Here is a 17701-nt window from a genome sequence, read left to right on the forward strand (position 1 = left end):
TGCAGGTAATAATCTGAGGGTTTGAGTTGGGGGAGGGTTGTGAGCCATGTGAGGTGATGGGGCAGGATCACACAGATGCAATAGCTACCCCAGGAGGAGCTCCAGACTTGCTGCCTGTGCACCAGGAGCTGGCTGGAGTGACTTTGCCATTCCTCATTTCCAGCTGCAGCACTGAGCTAAGGAACCTCAAACAGATCCCTCACTGAGCCATGCCTGACTCTGCAGGCTGGGAGTCTGTGTGGGGATGGAGTCCCAGGGAAGGGAGCACCATCCTGGGAAAGGAGGGAAGGGCCAGAGCCAGACCAGGCTTCAGCTGGAGCAGGCAGTGACACAGGAGCCTGTGGCTGTGACACTGAGCAGAGAGCCCTGAGCAGCTCTGCTTCAGCTCATCTCCCAGCAGACTTTCAGCCAGACATTTAATCCCTTTCTGTTCCTCATCTTTCCACCTAGAACAGAGTGATAAAACTTCCTTTATCCCCAAGCTCCCAGGAGTCTGTTTAGATGGTGAGATCTTTGGGGGAGAGAAAACACCCGGCACAGTGAGGCCCCTTTGTCAAATGGATGCCATTGTAATCCCTGAAATCGGAAGCGCCGCTCACCTGCCCAGCACATCTCTCCCATCTTGGGAGTTTCCAGAGCCTGACCTCTCCCAGGGCTGCTTCCTAACAGCTGTGCAGACAAGCTTTCCTAGCTCCCAGGAGTTTCTGAATGCCTAAAATTTGCACCTTCATAGCAATTTCATTTTATTTCAGTTTCTAATTTTTATTTTGCTATATAAATTGCTTAACAGTTCAGTTAAAAAAGCATTTCTTTCTTTTTTTAAAAATAATTTCAAATTTTTTATTGAAACACTGCTTCTCAACAGCCATCTTGCTTTTTAAAAAATTATTTTTGTCTTGGAAATATTTCAGACTGGGAGCTGATCCAAAGATGACCTTTCCCCACAGACAGTTTCAACAAATCAATATTTTTCCAGTGCGAAATATCTGTCATTGGAAAATCCTCCCTGGCACTTCTTGAACGCTGTAGGGAATGCTCTGCAGGCAGGGACCTGCCATCTGAAAGCTGGTTACTGAATGCAGAATTAGCACTAATACAGTTCTTTTGATGGCTTCTTCTGTATCAATATAAGCTCTGAGCTGCCACTCACATACAACAACTTCCTTTCAAGTGCTGCCATTTCTCACTTGGATATTTCCCCACAAAGCTGGCTGTTTAACCATTAAAAAGTCACTGACTGCTTTGCTGTTTAATGGGGAGTTTTGTTTGGGTTCCTATTGTGGCTGAGGAGGATACATGATCTCTTTTGAACAGAGCTATTAACATGATAAAGCATCTTGGGAACATAGAATCCCAAAGTGATGGTTTCATCTTTGCTGGGGTATCTGAGCACTGTTAAATGCAGGGCACTGGGCTAACCAGGCCTGGCCTTTGCAGTGGTGTGGCACCAGAACACAGAGCTCAGCACCATTGCCAGATTTTTCTGTAACTGTTTCCTGAAATATGCTTTGCATTTAGGATTCTGAATCAAACACAGGGATGCTATAAAAATCCAGTGTTTTCCATACCTCGAAGGTGGGACATTTCAGAAAGGTTGGTGTTGCTGAGAGAGGTATTTCCTTTATTTATCTCCCTACAATTATGTGTGTGTGTACATGAATATGTGGGCATAGACACACACATAGATATGCACTCACCACACCCACATGTATGTGAATATTTGCACCCTCTGTACCCTACTCTGGGCTGTTTTGCAGGTGCAAACACACATATCTGAGGTGATCTCTGCCCATTGCTTCCCCATGCCATGGCTCATACTTGGGTGTGTGACCTGGCTTTATCACCTTCCATGTTCTTGTGGGCTATGGAGGGATTCTGGTTACCAGCCAAAATTGTAAAAAAAACTGTTTCATTTTTATGACTTTATTTCTACCACCACCCACTCTGTCTTCCCAGTTTTACATCCAAGAGCAGAAATTAACCCCAATTTACATGCAGTTATGATCCAGGGACCTGAAGCTGAACAAACACTGGTCTTGTGCAATGCACAGATATTTAGCAATGGTGCTCATCTATGTCTAGAACAACTTCTTCTGGGATGTAGTGAATTCCATCACATCTTCAGCCAGGATGCTCCTCTGACAGAAAGCAGAAGCTGAGGGTTTCCTTCTGGGGGCAAAATTTCTGTCTGGGTCATTCAGGAGATCTGGCTGGAGTGTTTCTCCTCACACTCAGCTCTGAAGCTTTGTGGTTATTTGCAAGAGAGGGGCTGAAGACTGGAAAATTGGAAATACTTGCTGTCTGCATCTTTCATTTCCAAAGCTTCCCTTCATTTTACTTACCAACATTGTCCCCAGCCACAGTTTGGAAGGAGGTTTTGCTGGTAGTGCCTTCACACTGTGGTTTATTGCCTAGATTTGGGTTCTTTCTGTAATGCATATGGATGGTTAATTGATGAACTTCTTGATTTTAGTCCTCTCCAGAAGGCAGGGGGTGGAGAATCTGGGAGTTATGAGGTAGAACAATGAATTTCTCAGTAAGCTCTGAAATCTCTGCCTTGTCAATGCTTCTGCCTCTCTATACCTGTCAATAAAACTGTGTGTGATGTCCTCATGGCTAATTGGTGCTTAAGTGCTTTCAGAGCTGTGGGTAAACCACTAATTATTCACAGTCATTTAGTCAAAATTACCAAAGACTGATATTTTACCATATGCTCTATTTGTTCAGAGAAAATCTCTTGAAAATGCATTGATTTAGGTTTCCCTGGAGTATTTGCTGTTGTGTTTGTTTGACAATGACTTTCTGCATTGTGGTTAATACAGATGCTGAATTGTGCTGTCTGCTCCCAGTTTTTGTGAATGCTCTTTGGGTTTTAACAGTGAAAAATTCTCTTTCCAGAAAGAAATGTGGAAATGGAGCAGGATGCAGATACTGCTGTGATAACTGTTTTGCTTCAGTATGTTCTACATCATCACTGGGACTGGGATTTATCTCATCTGCACCCTCTCTTGTACAGATCAATTTTATAGAGACATGATGTGTTTTATAGAGCCATACCAACATGCCTGTACACAAAACACACATGCACCCCCAGTCTCTTACATTACATTGGGGAAGAACCATGAGGCTGAGGCGTGTTGACTCAACTGTTTAATGAGGTGCAATAAATCTTGACAAGACCAGCTGGCACTAGAGTCAGGTTTCTCATCTTTTTACCATTACATTGAAATGTGAACAATAGTGGAAAGAAATGTAATTCTTCTTTGTTGTTCTTCTGGTACTCAGCTATGTAGCACTGTATTGGAATCGTCTTCTTCCATAGAATGCAAAGCATGGTGGATGCTGTGGAAAATGTTACCGATGCAAAGGTCCCTTTTCCTGGTGCTTTTTCTTAAATTCTGAAGATGCTTTGATCTGGCAGGTCACAGTTATGGTCAGCCCCGAGATCCCTGCAGTCACACTGGCTGAGCAGAGCAGCAGCACTGGGGAATGCTCCCCAGAATATTCCCAGTCTTTGGCCCTGCCTGTCACCAAGCTCCTCCTTTGCTGTACAGCACACCATGACATCCTTTCCTCTTTCTCATTCCACCTTCTCCCCAGGGGCTTTGCTGGCTGATTATTGCTACCACCATCTGCAGTTACTTCAGTATATTTTTTTTTAAATAGGAGTAATTAAGTATCTTGGACATCTAAGCATTTGGCATGGTTCCAAAGCACCCAACGTGGCCTCCCATATAGGATTCCTTTCTAATGGACCAGATTTATTCTTGTGAAAAGAAATCTGTTCAAATAGCACACTTTTTGTTTAGGGTAGGTTTTGTTCCTGTCAGTGGCATCCATCAATCTCTTTCATGTTTCCGGCCTCACCACTTAATGCAAATCAGCCCTTAAAAAATAATTGCTCCCAAACCAACTGGATGCCTCTGGATTCACTTGAGAAAGACTGCCTGAGCTTTGAAGTGTATCCCATAATGATGGCTGGCATCTCCAAAAGTAATAACTGCACCTCCTTGCTTTGTGATTGCAGCATTTGATGTGTGCTGGGCTCTGGTGCCTGGTGGAAGGAGACACATCCTGTAAGACAAAGTTGGATCCCCCTCTGGATGGCACCGAATGTGGCGCAGACAAGGTAATCAGGGTGCTCAGCAGCTGTCACTTCTTGTTTCCCAGCACTGGGAAAAGTGTTTCCAGAATGTTCAGTATTTACCATAAACCCATTGCTGGTTGTGTTCTGGGCTGTATTTGAGGTAGAAAGTGTGCAGAGCATTTAGTCTGACATTTGGGGACATGCAGAAGATGGGGAAAGAAAAAGAGGCTACTTTATAGTTTCTACAAGTAGCTCAAATTCAGTGATGTTCTGTTCCTTTTGAGGTATAATTGGCTGTATTTGTTTATATATGTGATTTTTGGAACTTGACTGGTTTGGTAACTCTCAGCCCTTTATTTACTGGTTTTGGACTCTAATTTATTTTTTTTAATCTGTGGTATAGTTGTGAAGGTAAGAAAGGGTAAAATTAAGAAGCTGGCTGCTGAAATCAAGGATTGGAACCTTTTTTTTGCACGCAAATAAAGATAAACAATGACAAGAAAAACTGGGTCCTAGAAACCATGACAAGAAAACTGAAAAAAAAAGGTTTCTATGCCCCATGTTTTTCTAACTGAAGGAGTCCTGATGACTCTTTCATAAGGTTTCTTAGCTGTGCTCACTGTGTCACATCCTGGACAGGCCAAGTTGCTGCTTGGTCAGGAGCCAGCACAACCTATTAGAATCAGAGGGGTTTGGGGCTTTAGCCAAGTTAAGTCCAAAATACTTCAATCATTTTGTACATACTGGGAGCAGTGCTGATGCAGGCATTGCTTTGGGGTATAATTTCTTGGACTCAGTTGCTGTGAATCGTGGGGCTTTAAGCCTTAGTATTTAGATAATTATCTGCTTTATAAAGTAAGGGGCTCAATTCTGTGGTTGTTTTTATAAAGTAAGGGGCTCAGTTCTGTGGTTGTTTTTTTAATGACAGAACCCTCTTCAGGGCCTTGCTGAGAGTGACACTTAAACTTTTACATTTCACCTCCTCCCTTCCTCCTTCCCCTACTGCCACCTCACCAAAGCCTCGAATCCCTAGAAACTTAAACGTGGACTTGTTGCAATCCCTCAGCCACCTGTGCAAGGTGAGGGCTCCCTCCCTCCTAGGCTGTGCTAACGTGGTTGCCTTGCAGTGGTGCCGAGCTGGGGAGTGTGTCAGTAAAACGCCCATCCCTGAGCACGTGGACGGCGACTGGAGCGTGTGGAGCCCCTGGAGCATGTGCAGCCGGACGTGCGGAACGGGCGTGCGCTTCAGGCAGCGGAAATGTGACAACCCCCCGTAAGTGCTCACACCATCCTGCCTCCCTCTGCCGTGCTGGCAGCCTGCTCCCTCCTGGGCAACCCTTGCTGCAGGAGTACAGGGGAGAAATGGGCAGCAGAGCTGGGCAGAAGCCCTGAGAAATTTCTCATTCACAAGCTGCAATGACCAGGTTGGAATGCTGGAGTGACTTGAAGTGGTTTTGTGGAAGTGGCTTGAAGGGTCACTGTTCGGTTTTCGGCTGTTTGAAGGGCCTGGAAAGGCCCGGAGTGGCCTTGGGGCAGCCCGCGTATCAAAGGACGAGAAGAGGCTTCAGTTCTTCTTTCGGTCTTTATGTTTATTAATTGTTTATCTAAAAGATTTTCTCTCGGCCCGACAGAGCTCTGCTCAGCAGCCAGCCATGAGCACACTCTGCCGCCCTCCGGACAGTCACCTATCTTTACACCCATGGTTACGTGTACAATATTTATCATTTTTCCCCAATCCTTTTTATTCTTATTATCCGGTGCACTTTCAGTAATGACCAATCCCAAAGTGCCACCATCATCACAGAAGATGGAGGAGAAGAAGAAGAAGGACAGGACACGCCCCAATTCCTCCATCTTACTTCTCTAAACCCCCCTGTACAGAAATCCTAAACCCTGTGTCTCACCCTCTAATTAACTAATCCCTTCACCATTCACCCGGGTGAAGTCCTCCTATCCTCATACAGGTGTCGTCTCCCGTGTAGGATCAAAGTGCAGCCACCAGACACTTCTGGAACATTCCAGGACTCCCGAACCCCCCAAGGGTGCTCTCGGTGGCTCGGCACCTCAGTCCTGAGGTGCTGAGATCCCACAGGTCACCTTTGGAAGTTTCCCACTGCAGTGATTCAAAGGTGGATACATTTGAATTAGATACATGTAGTTTGGTAGAAAAACTGATGCTGTCTTTCCCCTCCAGCTTTATAGCTGAATAAGGAGGGGCTGATCTGGATCTACCAACCCAAGTGAGCCAATGTGCCTTAGAGATCAGTTCTGCAGGAGTGCTTGCTCTGGGCTTGGGGAGCAGGGCAGTGGCTGACAATGATCAGGGTGTCCCTGAGCTGTGTTGGCAAAGCCCCTTGAGATGCTCTGTAGGTCAGGATGTGCTGCATAAGAACAGGAAGGTTTTCATGCATGCAGAGAGCTGTGGGTGCTGTTTAGCTCCTGCACAGTGACTACAAACAAATCCATGCTCTATGCATGGGCTTGGATTTTTTCTGATTCAGGATGAAATGTAGGTGTTGTCCTTCATCCCCCAGGTCAGTTGAGGCCCATCTGGAAGTCTCTTCATTGTTTTGGGGTCCTGAAGAGTTTACAGTGGTGCCATTTAACTGGCCACCCAATTGTGTTTATTATAACTTCACAGCCTTGGTGTGTAAAAGTGCAGTATCTCTGATTTTATTCAGATTTTATGTTTTCTTCTACACACAAAGTACCCAAAGCTTTTCTTTTTAAATTGGGGCTGAAATTCTGCATAGCAACACAGTCACTTCAAAGACATGCCTAGATGATGGATAGGCTCACAATTGCTGCTGTTGACCTGTAATCATGTGAAAAGGATATTTTTGTTTATTGCTCTCCTTATCTGAGCTGCAGTTGCATGTCTGTAATATCCAGGTTTGATTTTTACCAGCTCATTTTCCTGAAGAGGGGACTGAGCTGGTTTCTTTGCTGTCAGCTACAGTGCTGACCAAACCTAAATCCATTCATCATCGTTCATTAAATTACAGGAAATGCTCCTTCCAACACTGCACACTGATTTTAAAATTCTCTCGCTCATATACATTCTTGGCTGGAGATACACACGTGATCTTCTTTTGCTTCAAATTCCTGGCCTCAGCCCACTTCTGCAGCTGGTTTATTCACTGTCCAGAAATACTGGCTAAGGGATTTATCTTTTATTTTGTATATATTTGGTCTTGTGATTTTTTTTTACAGGAATCTCTGCTCCTGCCAGCTGACTCTTGAGCCTGTGGGACTATCAGTATTTTTAAACCAGTTGCTTCACTGTTTGATTTGGTTTTTCCTCTCTGTAATTTCTTTGAACATTTACATGCATTGCCTCCCCATGGTTGTAAGGAATGTGTCATAAGCCAGTTTGCACGTGCAGACTTTTGGGTTGTACTGCCTTGTGTTCCTGTCTAGGCTTTGGACTGAGGAGAAATCCTTGGCTTAAACAGAACATCTCTTCTCCAGTCCCCTCTTGCCATGTAAAGGGGTCACAGCAGCATAAATGGACTTTGATTTCCTCAGTTCCCTTAGTTGGTGGATTCTCTTGCCATAAATACAGTGAAGTGTGGCTGCCTACCAGAATATCTCACACAGTCATTGTTTCACATGTGCCAGGAGGGGCTTGGATTGCACTGTTTATTGGAAATCCCAGGTTTGAGCTCATAAGTGCAAGGCTTGGGACCTGGAATTCCAGATTCCATGCTTACCTGTGGTTTTTTTGTTTGTATTTTGTTTTATTTTGCAAAGAAAACACAGGCTATTGCTGAGAGTTTGAGTTTTCCTTCTTCTCTGGGGATTCATAAATAAAAACAGATAAGTTTTGCAGGTGCTTGATTCTGATGTTGCATTAGTGACTTGTATGTTTGAAAAACAAATGTGTGGAATGGATTTCATGGATGGAGGTTATCTGCAGCACAGGTTTGGTTTTGGATACCATGCCTACAGTGCAGGTTATAGCTGCTTCTGTGGCATTTTAATTGCAAGGAGATCATGTGCTGATGGGATGTTTGCTGTGTCTCCATCCTCAGGAGTGTTTGAGGCAGGGGGCAAAGCAAGGGTGGGAGGGGGAAGATGGAACATTCCAGGTGTCTGGTGCTGACCCTGCTTTGGTTCCCCCCTGCAGCCCGGGGCCGGGTGGGAAGAACTGCCGGGGAGCCAGCGTGGAGCACACGGTGTGTGAGAACCTGCCCTGCCCCAAAGGGGTGCCCGGCTTCAGGGACCAGCAGTGCCAGGCCCACGACAGGTACACCAACAAGAAGAAAAGCCTCCTGACAGCTGTCATCGTGGATGGTGAGTTTTTTCATCTCTCTCTGTAATTCCTCACTGTTCTTTTGCTGCAGTTTCTCATCTGCAGGGCTCCATTGCTGGTGAGAAGGCTGCAATAGGCCCCCTTTGGCTACAGCTGAAAGACTAATTACAATTAATTGTTCCTGATGCTGCCCTGCTGTTCCTTTAGCCTCCTTAATAGAACACAGAGAGCTGTCAGTGCTTTACTCATCTTTTTAAAATGCTGGGAGAGAAGTGCCTTAACTTGATTGCCAGTCTGAAATTCCCAACTTCAGACTGGGAGTCAGAGAGCTGGGAATTTAAATGTGGAAAAGTTCCAGTTAGTTTGGAACTGGAAAGAAAGGTGGATTCCCTGTGCCATATTTTAATTTATGACACTTTGGGGCATCTCAGCATATGTGGTGAGTGATTTGATCATTCTTATCACACTGATGAATGTTCCCTGTAGCAAACATCTTCCCTTTACAGATACACAAAACTGTATTGACTGATTGGTTTTCTGTGCTGTTAAAGCCCAGTCTCATCAATGTAACCCTTTAAATAGTGATATTTAAAGTGGGGAAATGACAGACCTAAACTGAAAACCTCATGTTCCTTCGAAGATGAGGTATCCAAAGGTACTCATGTAGAGAATGCATCACCATTGCCTCAGACCCTTGTTTGTGCTGTTCCCAAGGGCAGCTGTCATATTTCTTTTCGCAGATAAGCCATGCGAGCTGTTCTGCTCCCCACTGGGCAAGGATTCTCCTGTGCTGGTGGCAGACAGAGTCCTGGATGGAACTCCCTGTGGGCCCTATGAGACAGACCTCTGTGTACATGGCAAGTGCCAGGTGGAGTAACCTTCTCTTGTTCTATTTGTGGTGTGAGGTTCAGCCTGGGCAGCACCGTGCTGGGGGCTGGGAGGCTGTCCCTGAGGGGAGGGGACAGCCCTGTTTTATTGGGCTCCCTCCAAGAGCTCCACGGCTCTGTTATTGGTCTGAGCACTGTACTGAATGCCCAAGGTATGATATTATTCCTGAACAGCTGGCAATGCTCAAAAATCACATTTTGTTGTGTGCATGGCTTGGGTGGGAAGGGACTTCTGTGAGGGGAACAGATTGGAGAAGTCTGGCCTGCTTAACTGCTCTTTTTTGGCTATTAGAGGAGTCACTGATAAAAGCACTGAAGCTGCAAATCAGCTTACCAATTGTCACTAGCCTGTTGCCAGCATTATCTTGCCAGAATCATGATGCTTTTGGGTCCACCTGGTTCCTTCTTAGAAATACTGAGGAAGCCTTTCAGTGCCAGTGGCTCCTTGGCTCCTGCAGCTACATGAGCCAGAGTCTTCAGATTGAATTCTCTTTTCCTTAGAGTGGTGGCCCATAACCATTGCAGTGATTATTTCTCTCTAACCAAATAACACACACACCCAGAATGAGGTGTGGAAAGTAATAAAACTTCATGGTTTGCTGAGAGAGTTTGTAACACATTAAATGCTAAGGAGGGCAGCTCTTAGAGCTGGTGCTTCAGGTTCCTCAAAAATTTAGTAGAGTTGTGTAGACCCATATAAGATGAAGATTTAATGTTTGCACAAGGGAAGGAAGATAAGAAAATGTGTATTTAAAGATCATAAAAGACAGGAAGTTGTTTGGAGTGGGTGCTCCTGTTGATGGGTTCAGGTCATTTGTCAGTTTGACAGGGCAGAGCCTCCATGAGTTTCCTCTTTCCTGATCATGGAGCACGTGTTCAAAGTGTGCTGCACACACCACAGTGGTGGGAAAGACAGCTCACTTGCTTTGCCAGGGCTGGATTCTTCCTGGCAGTTCTTCTCTTTAAGTTTCTCCTCATCCAGATGTGTATCCTGTGGTAAGAGCTGCTCTTCCTGATATGAACCAGCCCTCTGTATGCACCAGAACAGCTTTTTAGCATCACCTTTTATTCCCACTAACTTCACAGGTTTGCCCTGGGGGCACAGGGCACACCAAATTTGGCATTATTTCTGGTTTCTGTGAGTGGTTAAGAAATGCCAATTTTTATTGCTTTGAGCCTTCCAGGCAGGGAGATAAATGAACACAGTACCCACCTGGGTGTGAGAGAGGCTTTGGGGGCAAAAAGCAGCTTTACTAATAACAATGCAAAGAGAGAAGTGAAAAATCTTTGGATTGAATTTTGCGCTGCTGCAGGAGACACTTCCCACTGTTTCTTGACAAATGATGCTGAAGAGGCATTTTTAATTCACTCTTTCTAATTTATTCCAATGAAGAATATGAATAGCAGCAGTCTGGGGAGCCAATATTAGTTTGATTCTTTTTAATACAAAGTGCTTTGCACATAGAGCCAGGTTCATGGTGCATCCCAAGTTACTTAATTTTTCCCAGTTTTTGGCAATATCTGAAAAAAGCTAAAACAAAAACCCATTAATAACCTTTTATATTTAGGCCAGCTGTGCACCTCCAGCTGTGTGCCATTGACCATTACTCTGGGCTGGCCAATTTTATTGCTCCAAACCTTCAGAACTGCCACAAATGGTCAATCAGACATCATGGCAAAGCACCTTTTTTTCATCCAGGGAGGATCAGTAGCCAGCTCCCTCCAAATGAATTCCTTTATGAGCACAGAGCACTGGAGGTACATCACGAAAAGCAAATTGCACTCTGAGTCAGGGGCAACTGCCTTTAACTGTGCAGAGAGGTGATGACAGCTGCAGAACATTCAGTCCATTTGCATCTGGCTGAGAAAAAATGTGAAATGATCAGTTCAAGCCGAGCAGATTTGAAAGCCCTTTTGAAAGCCCATTTATAATGCTCCTCTGCCATATATGCAGTGCAGAGCTGAGAATTGCCATATGTGCCTGTGTACCCCATTGGCCACAGATACTTGTCTAACTAGCTGCCTATTAAACCAATTTAATTGCCATATTCATTTAATTACTCCTCTCCTTGTTTCTTTACCCAGCACAGACAAAGCCTGGCAATAAGCATTGCAGGGGGCCTGGAGAAGAGAATAAGTGCTGAAATCAGAGGGTGGTATTACTGTTATTTATTTTCTTATGTAATCCTTCTAGTTAGAGGCTCTCAAAGGCAGGAATGACACATTGTCAGTGCAAGAGACAAATTAGCAGTAACCATTGCCTGTGAACATCTAGCCCAGGAAATGTAATAGATCTTCTCCCTTCACTAGATGCTCCTAAATGCAGCTCGTGGATCGTTCTTGGATGATGAATGAATGTGGAGAAAAAACTGTTGCAAGGAGAGGAGGGTTTTGAGAAGGAAAGCAGGAACAGATTCTCTGAAGCCTCAAAGTGCCCCAAATACATTTAGGCACTAAGGGAATTTTCCTTCAGTTGCACTTTGTGAAGTTACTGCAGTTTCTCTTTAAAGCTGAACCCCAATCTAAAAGGTGTCAATGAAGCCTTTGCTGTCAGCCTCACTATCCCTGAAACAAAACCATCAAAAGCAGCAGCATCTCTGCATTTATCCCTTACACCTGAAGGCAGCTGGAGTGAGTAAACTTGGTTATTACTTTGATCATGCATAGAAGCACCAAAGAGCAAAGTCAGCCCTAAATTTAGCATGGGGGTTCCTAAATCACCTAGACTTTTTCTAGCCTTACTGCTTGTTTTTAAGATGAATCATAAGGTCTTAATTTATTTTTTCCTTGTTTATTTGAGTTGTTTTTGAGGCTGAACATTTCAAATGCACAATTTCTTACCATCCTCTGAGCAAACTGGATCCCCTGTTCAAAGCATATGTAGGTCTTTGACCTTTCATCCTCAAAATGCACATGGTCTTCTAGCAAGGAGAATTTATTTTCCTCAGAGATTTTTCAGAGGCAGAAAATCTGTAGCAGGCTGGAGAACAAGAGCAACCTGATGTGTTGGAGGAGGAGGAGGAGGGTGAGTGCTCATTTAGGCTTTGCAGCAATTTGCTTTCCCTGTCGTGGACACTGCAGCCATGGGGAAGGTGGGGTAGGGCACTGCAACCTCACACTGGCTTCATCTCCTCCCATTTCCCTTCAAGTGACAAATGGCTTCCAGGGAGAGGATTCCCTGAGGGTTTTGTTCTTCCCTGGGCCCGTGGGGTGTGTGTTTGATGAGAGAACACTCATGAGAACAGGGCACTTTCTAACCCCTTACAGTGTTTTGTTCTGTGCTGCTGAGGTTAATTCAAAACTGCTGGCAGAAGTGGAGCTAAAAAAAGTGTCAGATGTCACAGAGCAGAGGGCTGAGGAGAAGACAAGCTGCTCAGCTGACTGGTGTGATGCACATGACCTTGTGCTGGCTTTTCTCAAAGGAGGATTAGTCTGAGCCTCATGACAGCATGAGAACTTTCCAGTGGGGACTACAGATTGTGCTTCAGGATGTAATTTAAGGTCTCTGTGAAAAGAGAGACCTCCTGTATAGCAAGAACTGGGCTAGAGATCAAGGGCAGTCTTTGCTGTGATTTAACAATTTAAGAGGTGAAGATGTTTTGGCTCTATCTGCAGTTTTCTCATGAATGTTTTGTCATATCACACCTCCTTTCAACTGGCTGGTGAATCCACAGTGTGTTTAATGAGGATAAGCCACATATTAGGCTGTCCTGGCACAACAGAATTGTTACAGAACTATTTTCTTCTGAAAGTGATGTTCACACTCTATGAAAAGGTAGCACAAATTGGAAAATGTACAAAAATAGCTTCTGTAAACTGGACAGGCAGAGTGTCAAGAGAGTGCCACAGGTGGCAGAGGAGAAATTGAAGTTTTCTACTGGACCTGCTTCTGGCAAACAGTTTTTTACATACTTAGTACCCACTTTTTGCATTTGATTGATGCCTGGAGTTCTGGCTTTGTCTCCTCACTTGAGTATTTTCCATGTATTATTCATATTCCTGCATTACAAACTGTGGTACAAGATGTTCCAGACTGGGTAGCTTGTCTCCATACAACAACTTGGCTTAGCACTGAACTTTGATAAATTATTTAGTGCATGTGCACAAAATCCAGAAGGATTGTCTGAACTACAGAAACCTGTTGTATAATTGCCTTTTTGGTTTTTTTCATGTCTGGATCTGTAGCAATGTAATCTGAGGTTTAAAAGAGTATCAGGGATTTTGGTGAGCAAGGCATGGTGACAAAAGCAAGTCTTTGTTGATATCCTGCTAGTTTGTGGTGTATTTTGTAGTGGGGTATGAAAAACAAAAATCCCATGCTGTTTCCCCAATTTTTCTTCCATGTTATCCCATGGAAAGCATATAATGGAGCAGAAGCAAAGGAGTTCCTGGGATGGGAAAGAACTTTGCATTATTTGCATGTTCTCTCATGAACACAGAGGTTTTGACACATAGCCTTCAATATCTAAGTGTGAAAAATCATAAATTATTGTGTCTAACACCCCCATGAGCTGCTGAGGGATCTAAGCACAAAGTCAATGGCAGATGACGTTGCAGATCTAGTGCAGATGAGATAATACAGATTTAAAATTGGATGTTTCTAACTCCTGATCCTGCAGAGCTGCTCTGATTCAGACAAAATCTGAAGGCTTGGGAAATGACAGGAAGATATTTGCTGTACTCACTCCTACAGGGACTCCAACCCTTAGCACAAAACTTGTTGTGGAACAGAAATTGGAGTAACTCAGAGAGGAACTGCTTGATCAGGGACCCAGACTCACCTCACCCAGCCCTGACAGCCCCCACAGCCCTCCACAGGGGCAGAGGTGTTTAAAACAATGCAATAAGAATTCTCTTCCCCTCAGATTTGAATGTCACTTGCTCACATCTGCACATTCCTGTTTCATGTGGTCCATCCCTGGAGGTATCAATGGCATTGGATATTATGGACAGAAGGAATTGGCAGTGTAGATGAATCTGTCATAACCAGCCTGCTCTGTACATGATTAATTTGTAAAGTGGCACATGTTGCATCAATATTTGTATTTTATCCATTGAGACAGCCAGTTAGTTCAGCATATGGGAAGCATTACAGTTTTGTGAGCCTACAATGTCATTTCTTGCACAGAGTGGGTGTATATAACAAAAATAATTGTGTTTATGTAGCAAAACATACCCTCACAAGCTGTATCAATTGAGCTCTTTCACAGCCATTGAAAATACAAATAAAAATATCATTAAAAAACACCCAAGCAATACAGAGAATAGTTCACACAGAAGAATCCAAGTGATATGTATTCAAAAGAGAAGAGTTTTCCTATGCTGGAGCCAGCTATGACTGAAGCTGGAAATACCACCCAACAAGCAGTACTTTCAGATGTTTAATTATAAAAATGAGAAGAAGGGGGAGGGAGGGAAGGAAGGGTGGATGGAGATATCAGCTTAAAGAGAATTAATTTCAGGCCTTTGGCTCAGCAAACATGCAGTCACCTGCCAGTTTAAAGGTCGGTGGCTGGTTCCAAAATGTGGTGTCAGAGCAGGAGACTGCCTGGGTGGAAGAGCTTCAGGAAATCTGTAGACACATTTCTGACTGTCCATGCTGAGGACTTGAAGCCCTAAAAGACTTATTTTCATGTTTCTTGCCAGCATTCCCATGTTTTAAAGCTGCTTCCCTTCTTACCAATCCATTGAAGACTGATGGAACTGAAAGTATCCAGCAATTGCTGGATGGGCTGGTCCATGGGCTCAGTCTGCTCATCTGCAGGATAACTCTTGGGTCAGAAAACATGGGATGTTATTATTATTTACAGAATCTTCAGAATGCAAAGCTTCCCTTTTCTGCTTCTAAATTTAATGAATCTCCTTACCTTGATTGGTTGGAGTGGACAGGGAGCACCACAAAGCAAGTGAGAGATGGCAAAGATCAAACAACTCCCTTGAACTATTTAGGTTAAAGGGATACTTTCTGCACTGTGGAAACTTGACTTTTGAGCAGTGAAACTTGGGATTTTCCCTTTGCATATGGTTAATTAAGGCTTCACATTGTGGAAAGCTTTCTGCAGGCTGAGGACAGCTCTGTAGCTAAAGGATGGGCAGTATAATACACAGAGCATGTTGTCAGTGGGAAACTGCTGATGTGCACCCTGCCAGTGCTGGAGTCTCTGCAGCTCTCACTCCTTGGAGAGTCTCTCAATTAACAGCCCAAGGACTGCTGGCAGATGCTTTGCACCCACAAAGGTGACAGCCACTGTGTTCTGCCCTTCCAGTCCTGTCTCTTCCCCTTTAGTCCACTGATCTACTTGTTTTAAGAGTGGCCATGGTGGTGGTTTTAAGAGTATTTTCCATGTGGGGAGTTCTCAAAGGATCAGAGTGACCAAGGTGGTCACTGCAATGCGTTTCTAAATGACTTTGCAGCTTTTGGAATCCACTGTCAAATCTTACCCAAAGCTGTTTCATTATGTACTGTTATTAAATGTACTCTTATTAAATGCACTTTCAGTTTGGAAGTGATTGGAAGGCTTGGGGAGAGGGAAATGGGCTCTAATGTTTATGTAGACAACACTAAAATGCTTCCAAGGTATTTTTCCCCCATAAAGTAGCAAGAATGCACCAATTTTCATCTTGAAGCCAAAGAAAAATGTGTTTTATTCTCTTAGAGATATTCCTTTGTAAGAAGCCATTTCCTGGCCCAAATGTGATGGGGGCCTTAAGTCTCAAGGCCTGGATTGAGGGAAAGGTTTGCCCTGTGAATGGGAGCAATGGTGCCATTCCAGAGGAGGGTGCAAGGGCCATTCCCAGTTCCTTCACTCACAGGGAATAAGGTGAAGATGAAACGTAAAAACCAGCAAAGATATTGGGAATTACATTTGTGGATTCAGTGGGTTCTCTCCATGCCTCTCAGGGGCCTCTCAAATGGAAGGGTGTCAGTGAGCAAGTAAAGGTGTGAGGAGATGGCTTGTCTTGAACCCCAGTCTCAGATGAGGGGGGACCCAGCCTTCCCAAGCTTTGCTGGCTCCCACTGGTTTCCATTATCTGAGAAACTCCAGCGTGAATACAAAGCATGTGATTGCCAACTCCCCATTCTTTCCCTGCCTCTGTTAGAGTCCGACAGACTCCTCATGGAGCTCTGGGAATGAGTGTGGTTCAACACTCATTATGTTCCCTTTATTCATCTGTGTGCTCACATAGTGCTAATAACAATGCAGCACAATAAAAGATAGCACCAGAGCCTTAAATTAAACACAGCCTTCCAGTATCTCAGCAGGGTGGCAGGCAGGCGTTCATTTCCAGCTGCCTTTCAGCAACCCCATTAATAAATCATCCTGATTTTCCTGGAAGGAGAACTGCTGGGACATCCTTCTGTTCTGGGGGCAGAATCACGTGCAATATCCCAAAATTATTTGTTGGACATGGGCGTGAAGTTCAGGCTTGAGAATTGCAACTGCCAGAAACTCCAGGATCTTCTTCCTCCTTCTTTTAACTCCCATTTATGCATTTATACAGTTTTTTCCTGCTGTTCCTGTGCACCAGTGTAGGTGCTGTGCCAGTTAATGAGCAGCATTTCCCTGGTATGTGTTTAGGATGATCACCCTCTCTCAGCATGTCTGTCCCTAATGCTCTACCCAGACAAGCTCTGCATCAGCACACGGTGGAACACTGGCAATCCTTGATCCCTGAAATACATCTGGACTCAGGCAGTGGCCAGGGTCTTCTGAAACAAGGGGAATGTTGGAATTCTGATCCAAATTGCATTGCTTATGCACAGCCAGGCTCAGATAAACAGCCTGAGTTCTCTTAATATTTCCCTGCTTACCCTATTTTTCAAAATGTTTGTTGTTTTGATTGTTCCCTAAGATATCTCTCCAACTTTCCTCTGGCTTCATCACAGGAAGGCAAAGAAGGGAGAGACCCAACAGCCTCATTCAAATAAGTCTTACTAGTGACAGTCCTGCTACTCATTTGCCAAGAAACTGTTTATCTATGCAGAATAAATCTTAAACTCACTTTTAATAGTGCAATCTCTACTAATAACTTGCATAATGACAAGGCTTTTTTCAGTAGAAATTTATGTTTTAAGAGTGAATTGCTGATCAATTTGAGGGTCTTACATGGACAGAATACAAGATTCATTTACATAGATTAATGACAGTGTTGTCAGCCTCAAGATCTACAAGAGTGGAATGTTCACCATCATAACCCACGAATGCTTTGTGAATAAGGAAGATCATGGTGATAATTCCCATAGCTACACACAGAATATTGTGACTCTTCCCTTGTGTGGAAGCAGAACTGTAGGTTTTATTAGAAAAAAGAAATAGGTATGTATAGAAAATTATGAAAACGCCCTTTATAATGAAGCTTTAGGCGAAACTGTTAGATTTTATAATTTATTTTTCAATTGAATGTTGATTCTTGATACAGTGCAAGCATGTGGAAAATTTCATAATTGCATAGGCAATCTTGTGGTAGAAA

General features: G+C 43.9%; 1 protein-coding gene across 2 annotated transcripts in view; it reads left to right on the top strand.

The window, feature by feature from the left end:
• ADAMTS17 (ADAM metallopeptidase with thrombospondin type 1 motif 17) overlaps nt 1-17701 on the top strand; it is a 156857-nt gene that overhangs the window by 85590 nt on the left and 53566 nt on the right. For both annotated transcript variants that reach the window (XM_074549183.1, XM_074549184.1), the window contains exons 11-14: nt 4028-4129; nt 5215-5360; nt 8217-8383; nt 9083-9210. In XM_074549183.1, the coding sequence (XP_074405284.1) occupies nt 4028-4129; nt 5215-5360; nt 8217-8383; nt 9083-9210 (543 nt within the window). The remainder of the gene's footprint in view (nt 1-4027; nt 4130-5214; nt 5361-8216; nt 8384-9082; nt 9211-17701) is intronic.

This window comes from Zonotrichia albicollis, chromosome 11, assembly GCF_047830755.1.
Source record: "Zonotrichia albicollis isolate bZonAlb1 chromosome 11, bZonAlb1.hap1, whole genome shotgun sequence".
Classification (NCBI taxonomy): Eukaryota; Metazoa; Chordata; class Aves; order Passeriformes; family Passerellidae; genus Zonotrichia; species Zonotrichia albicollis.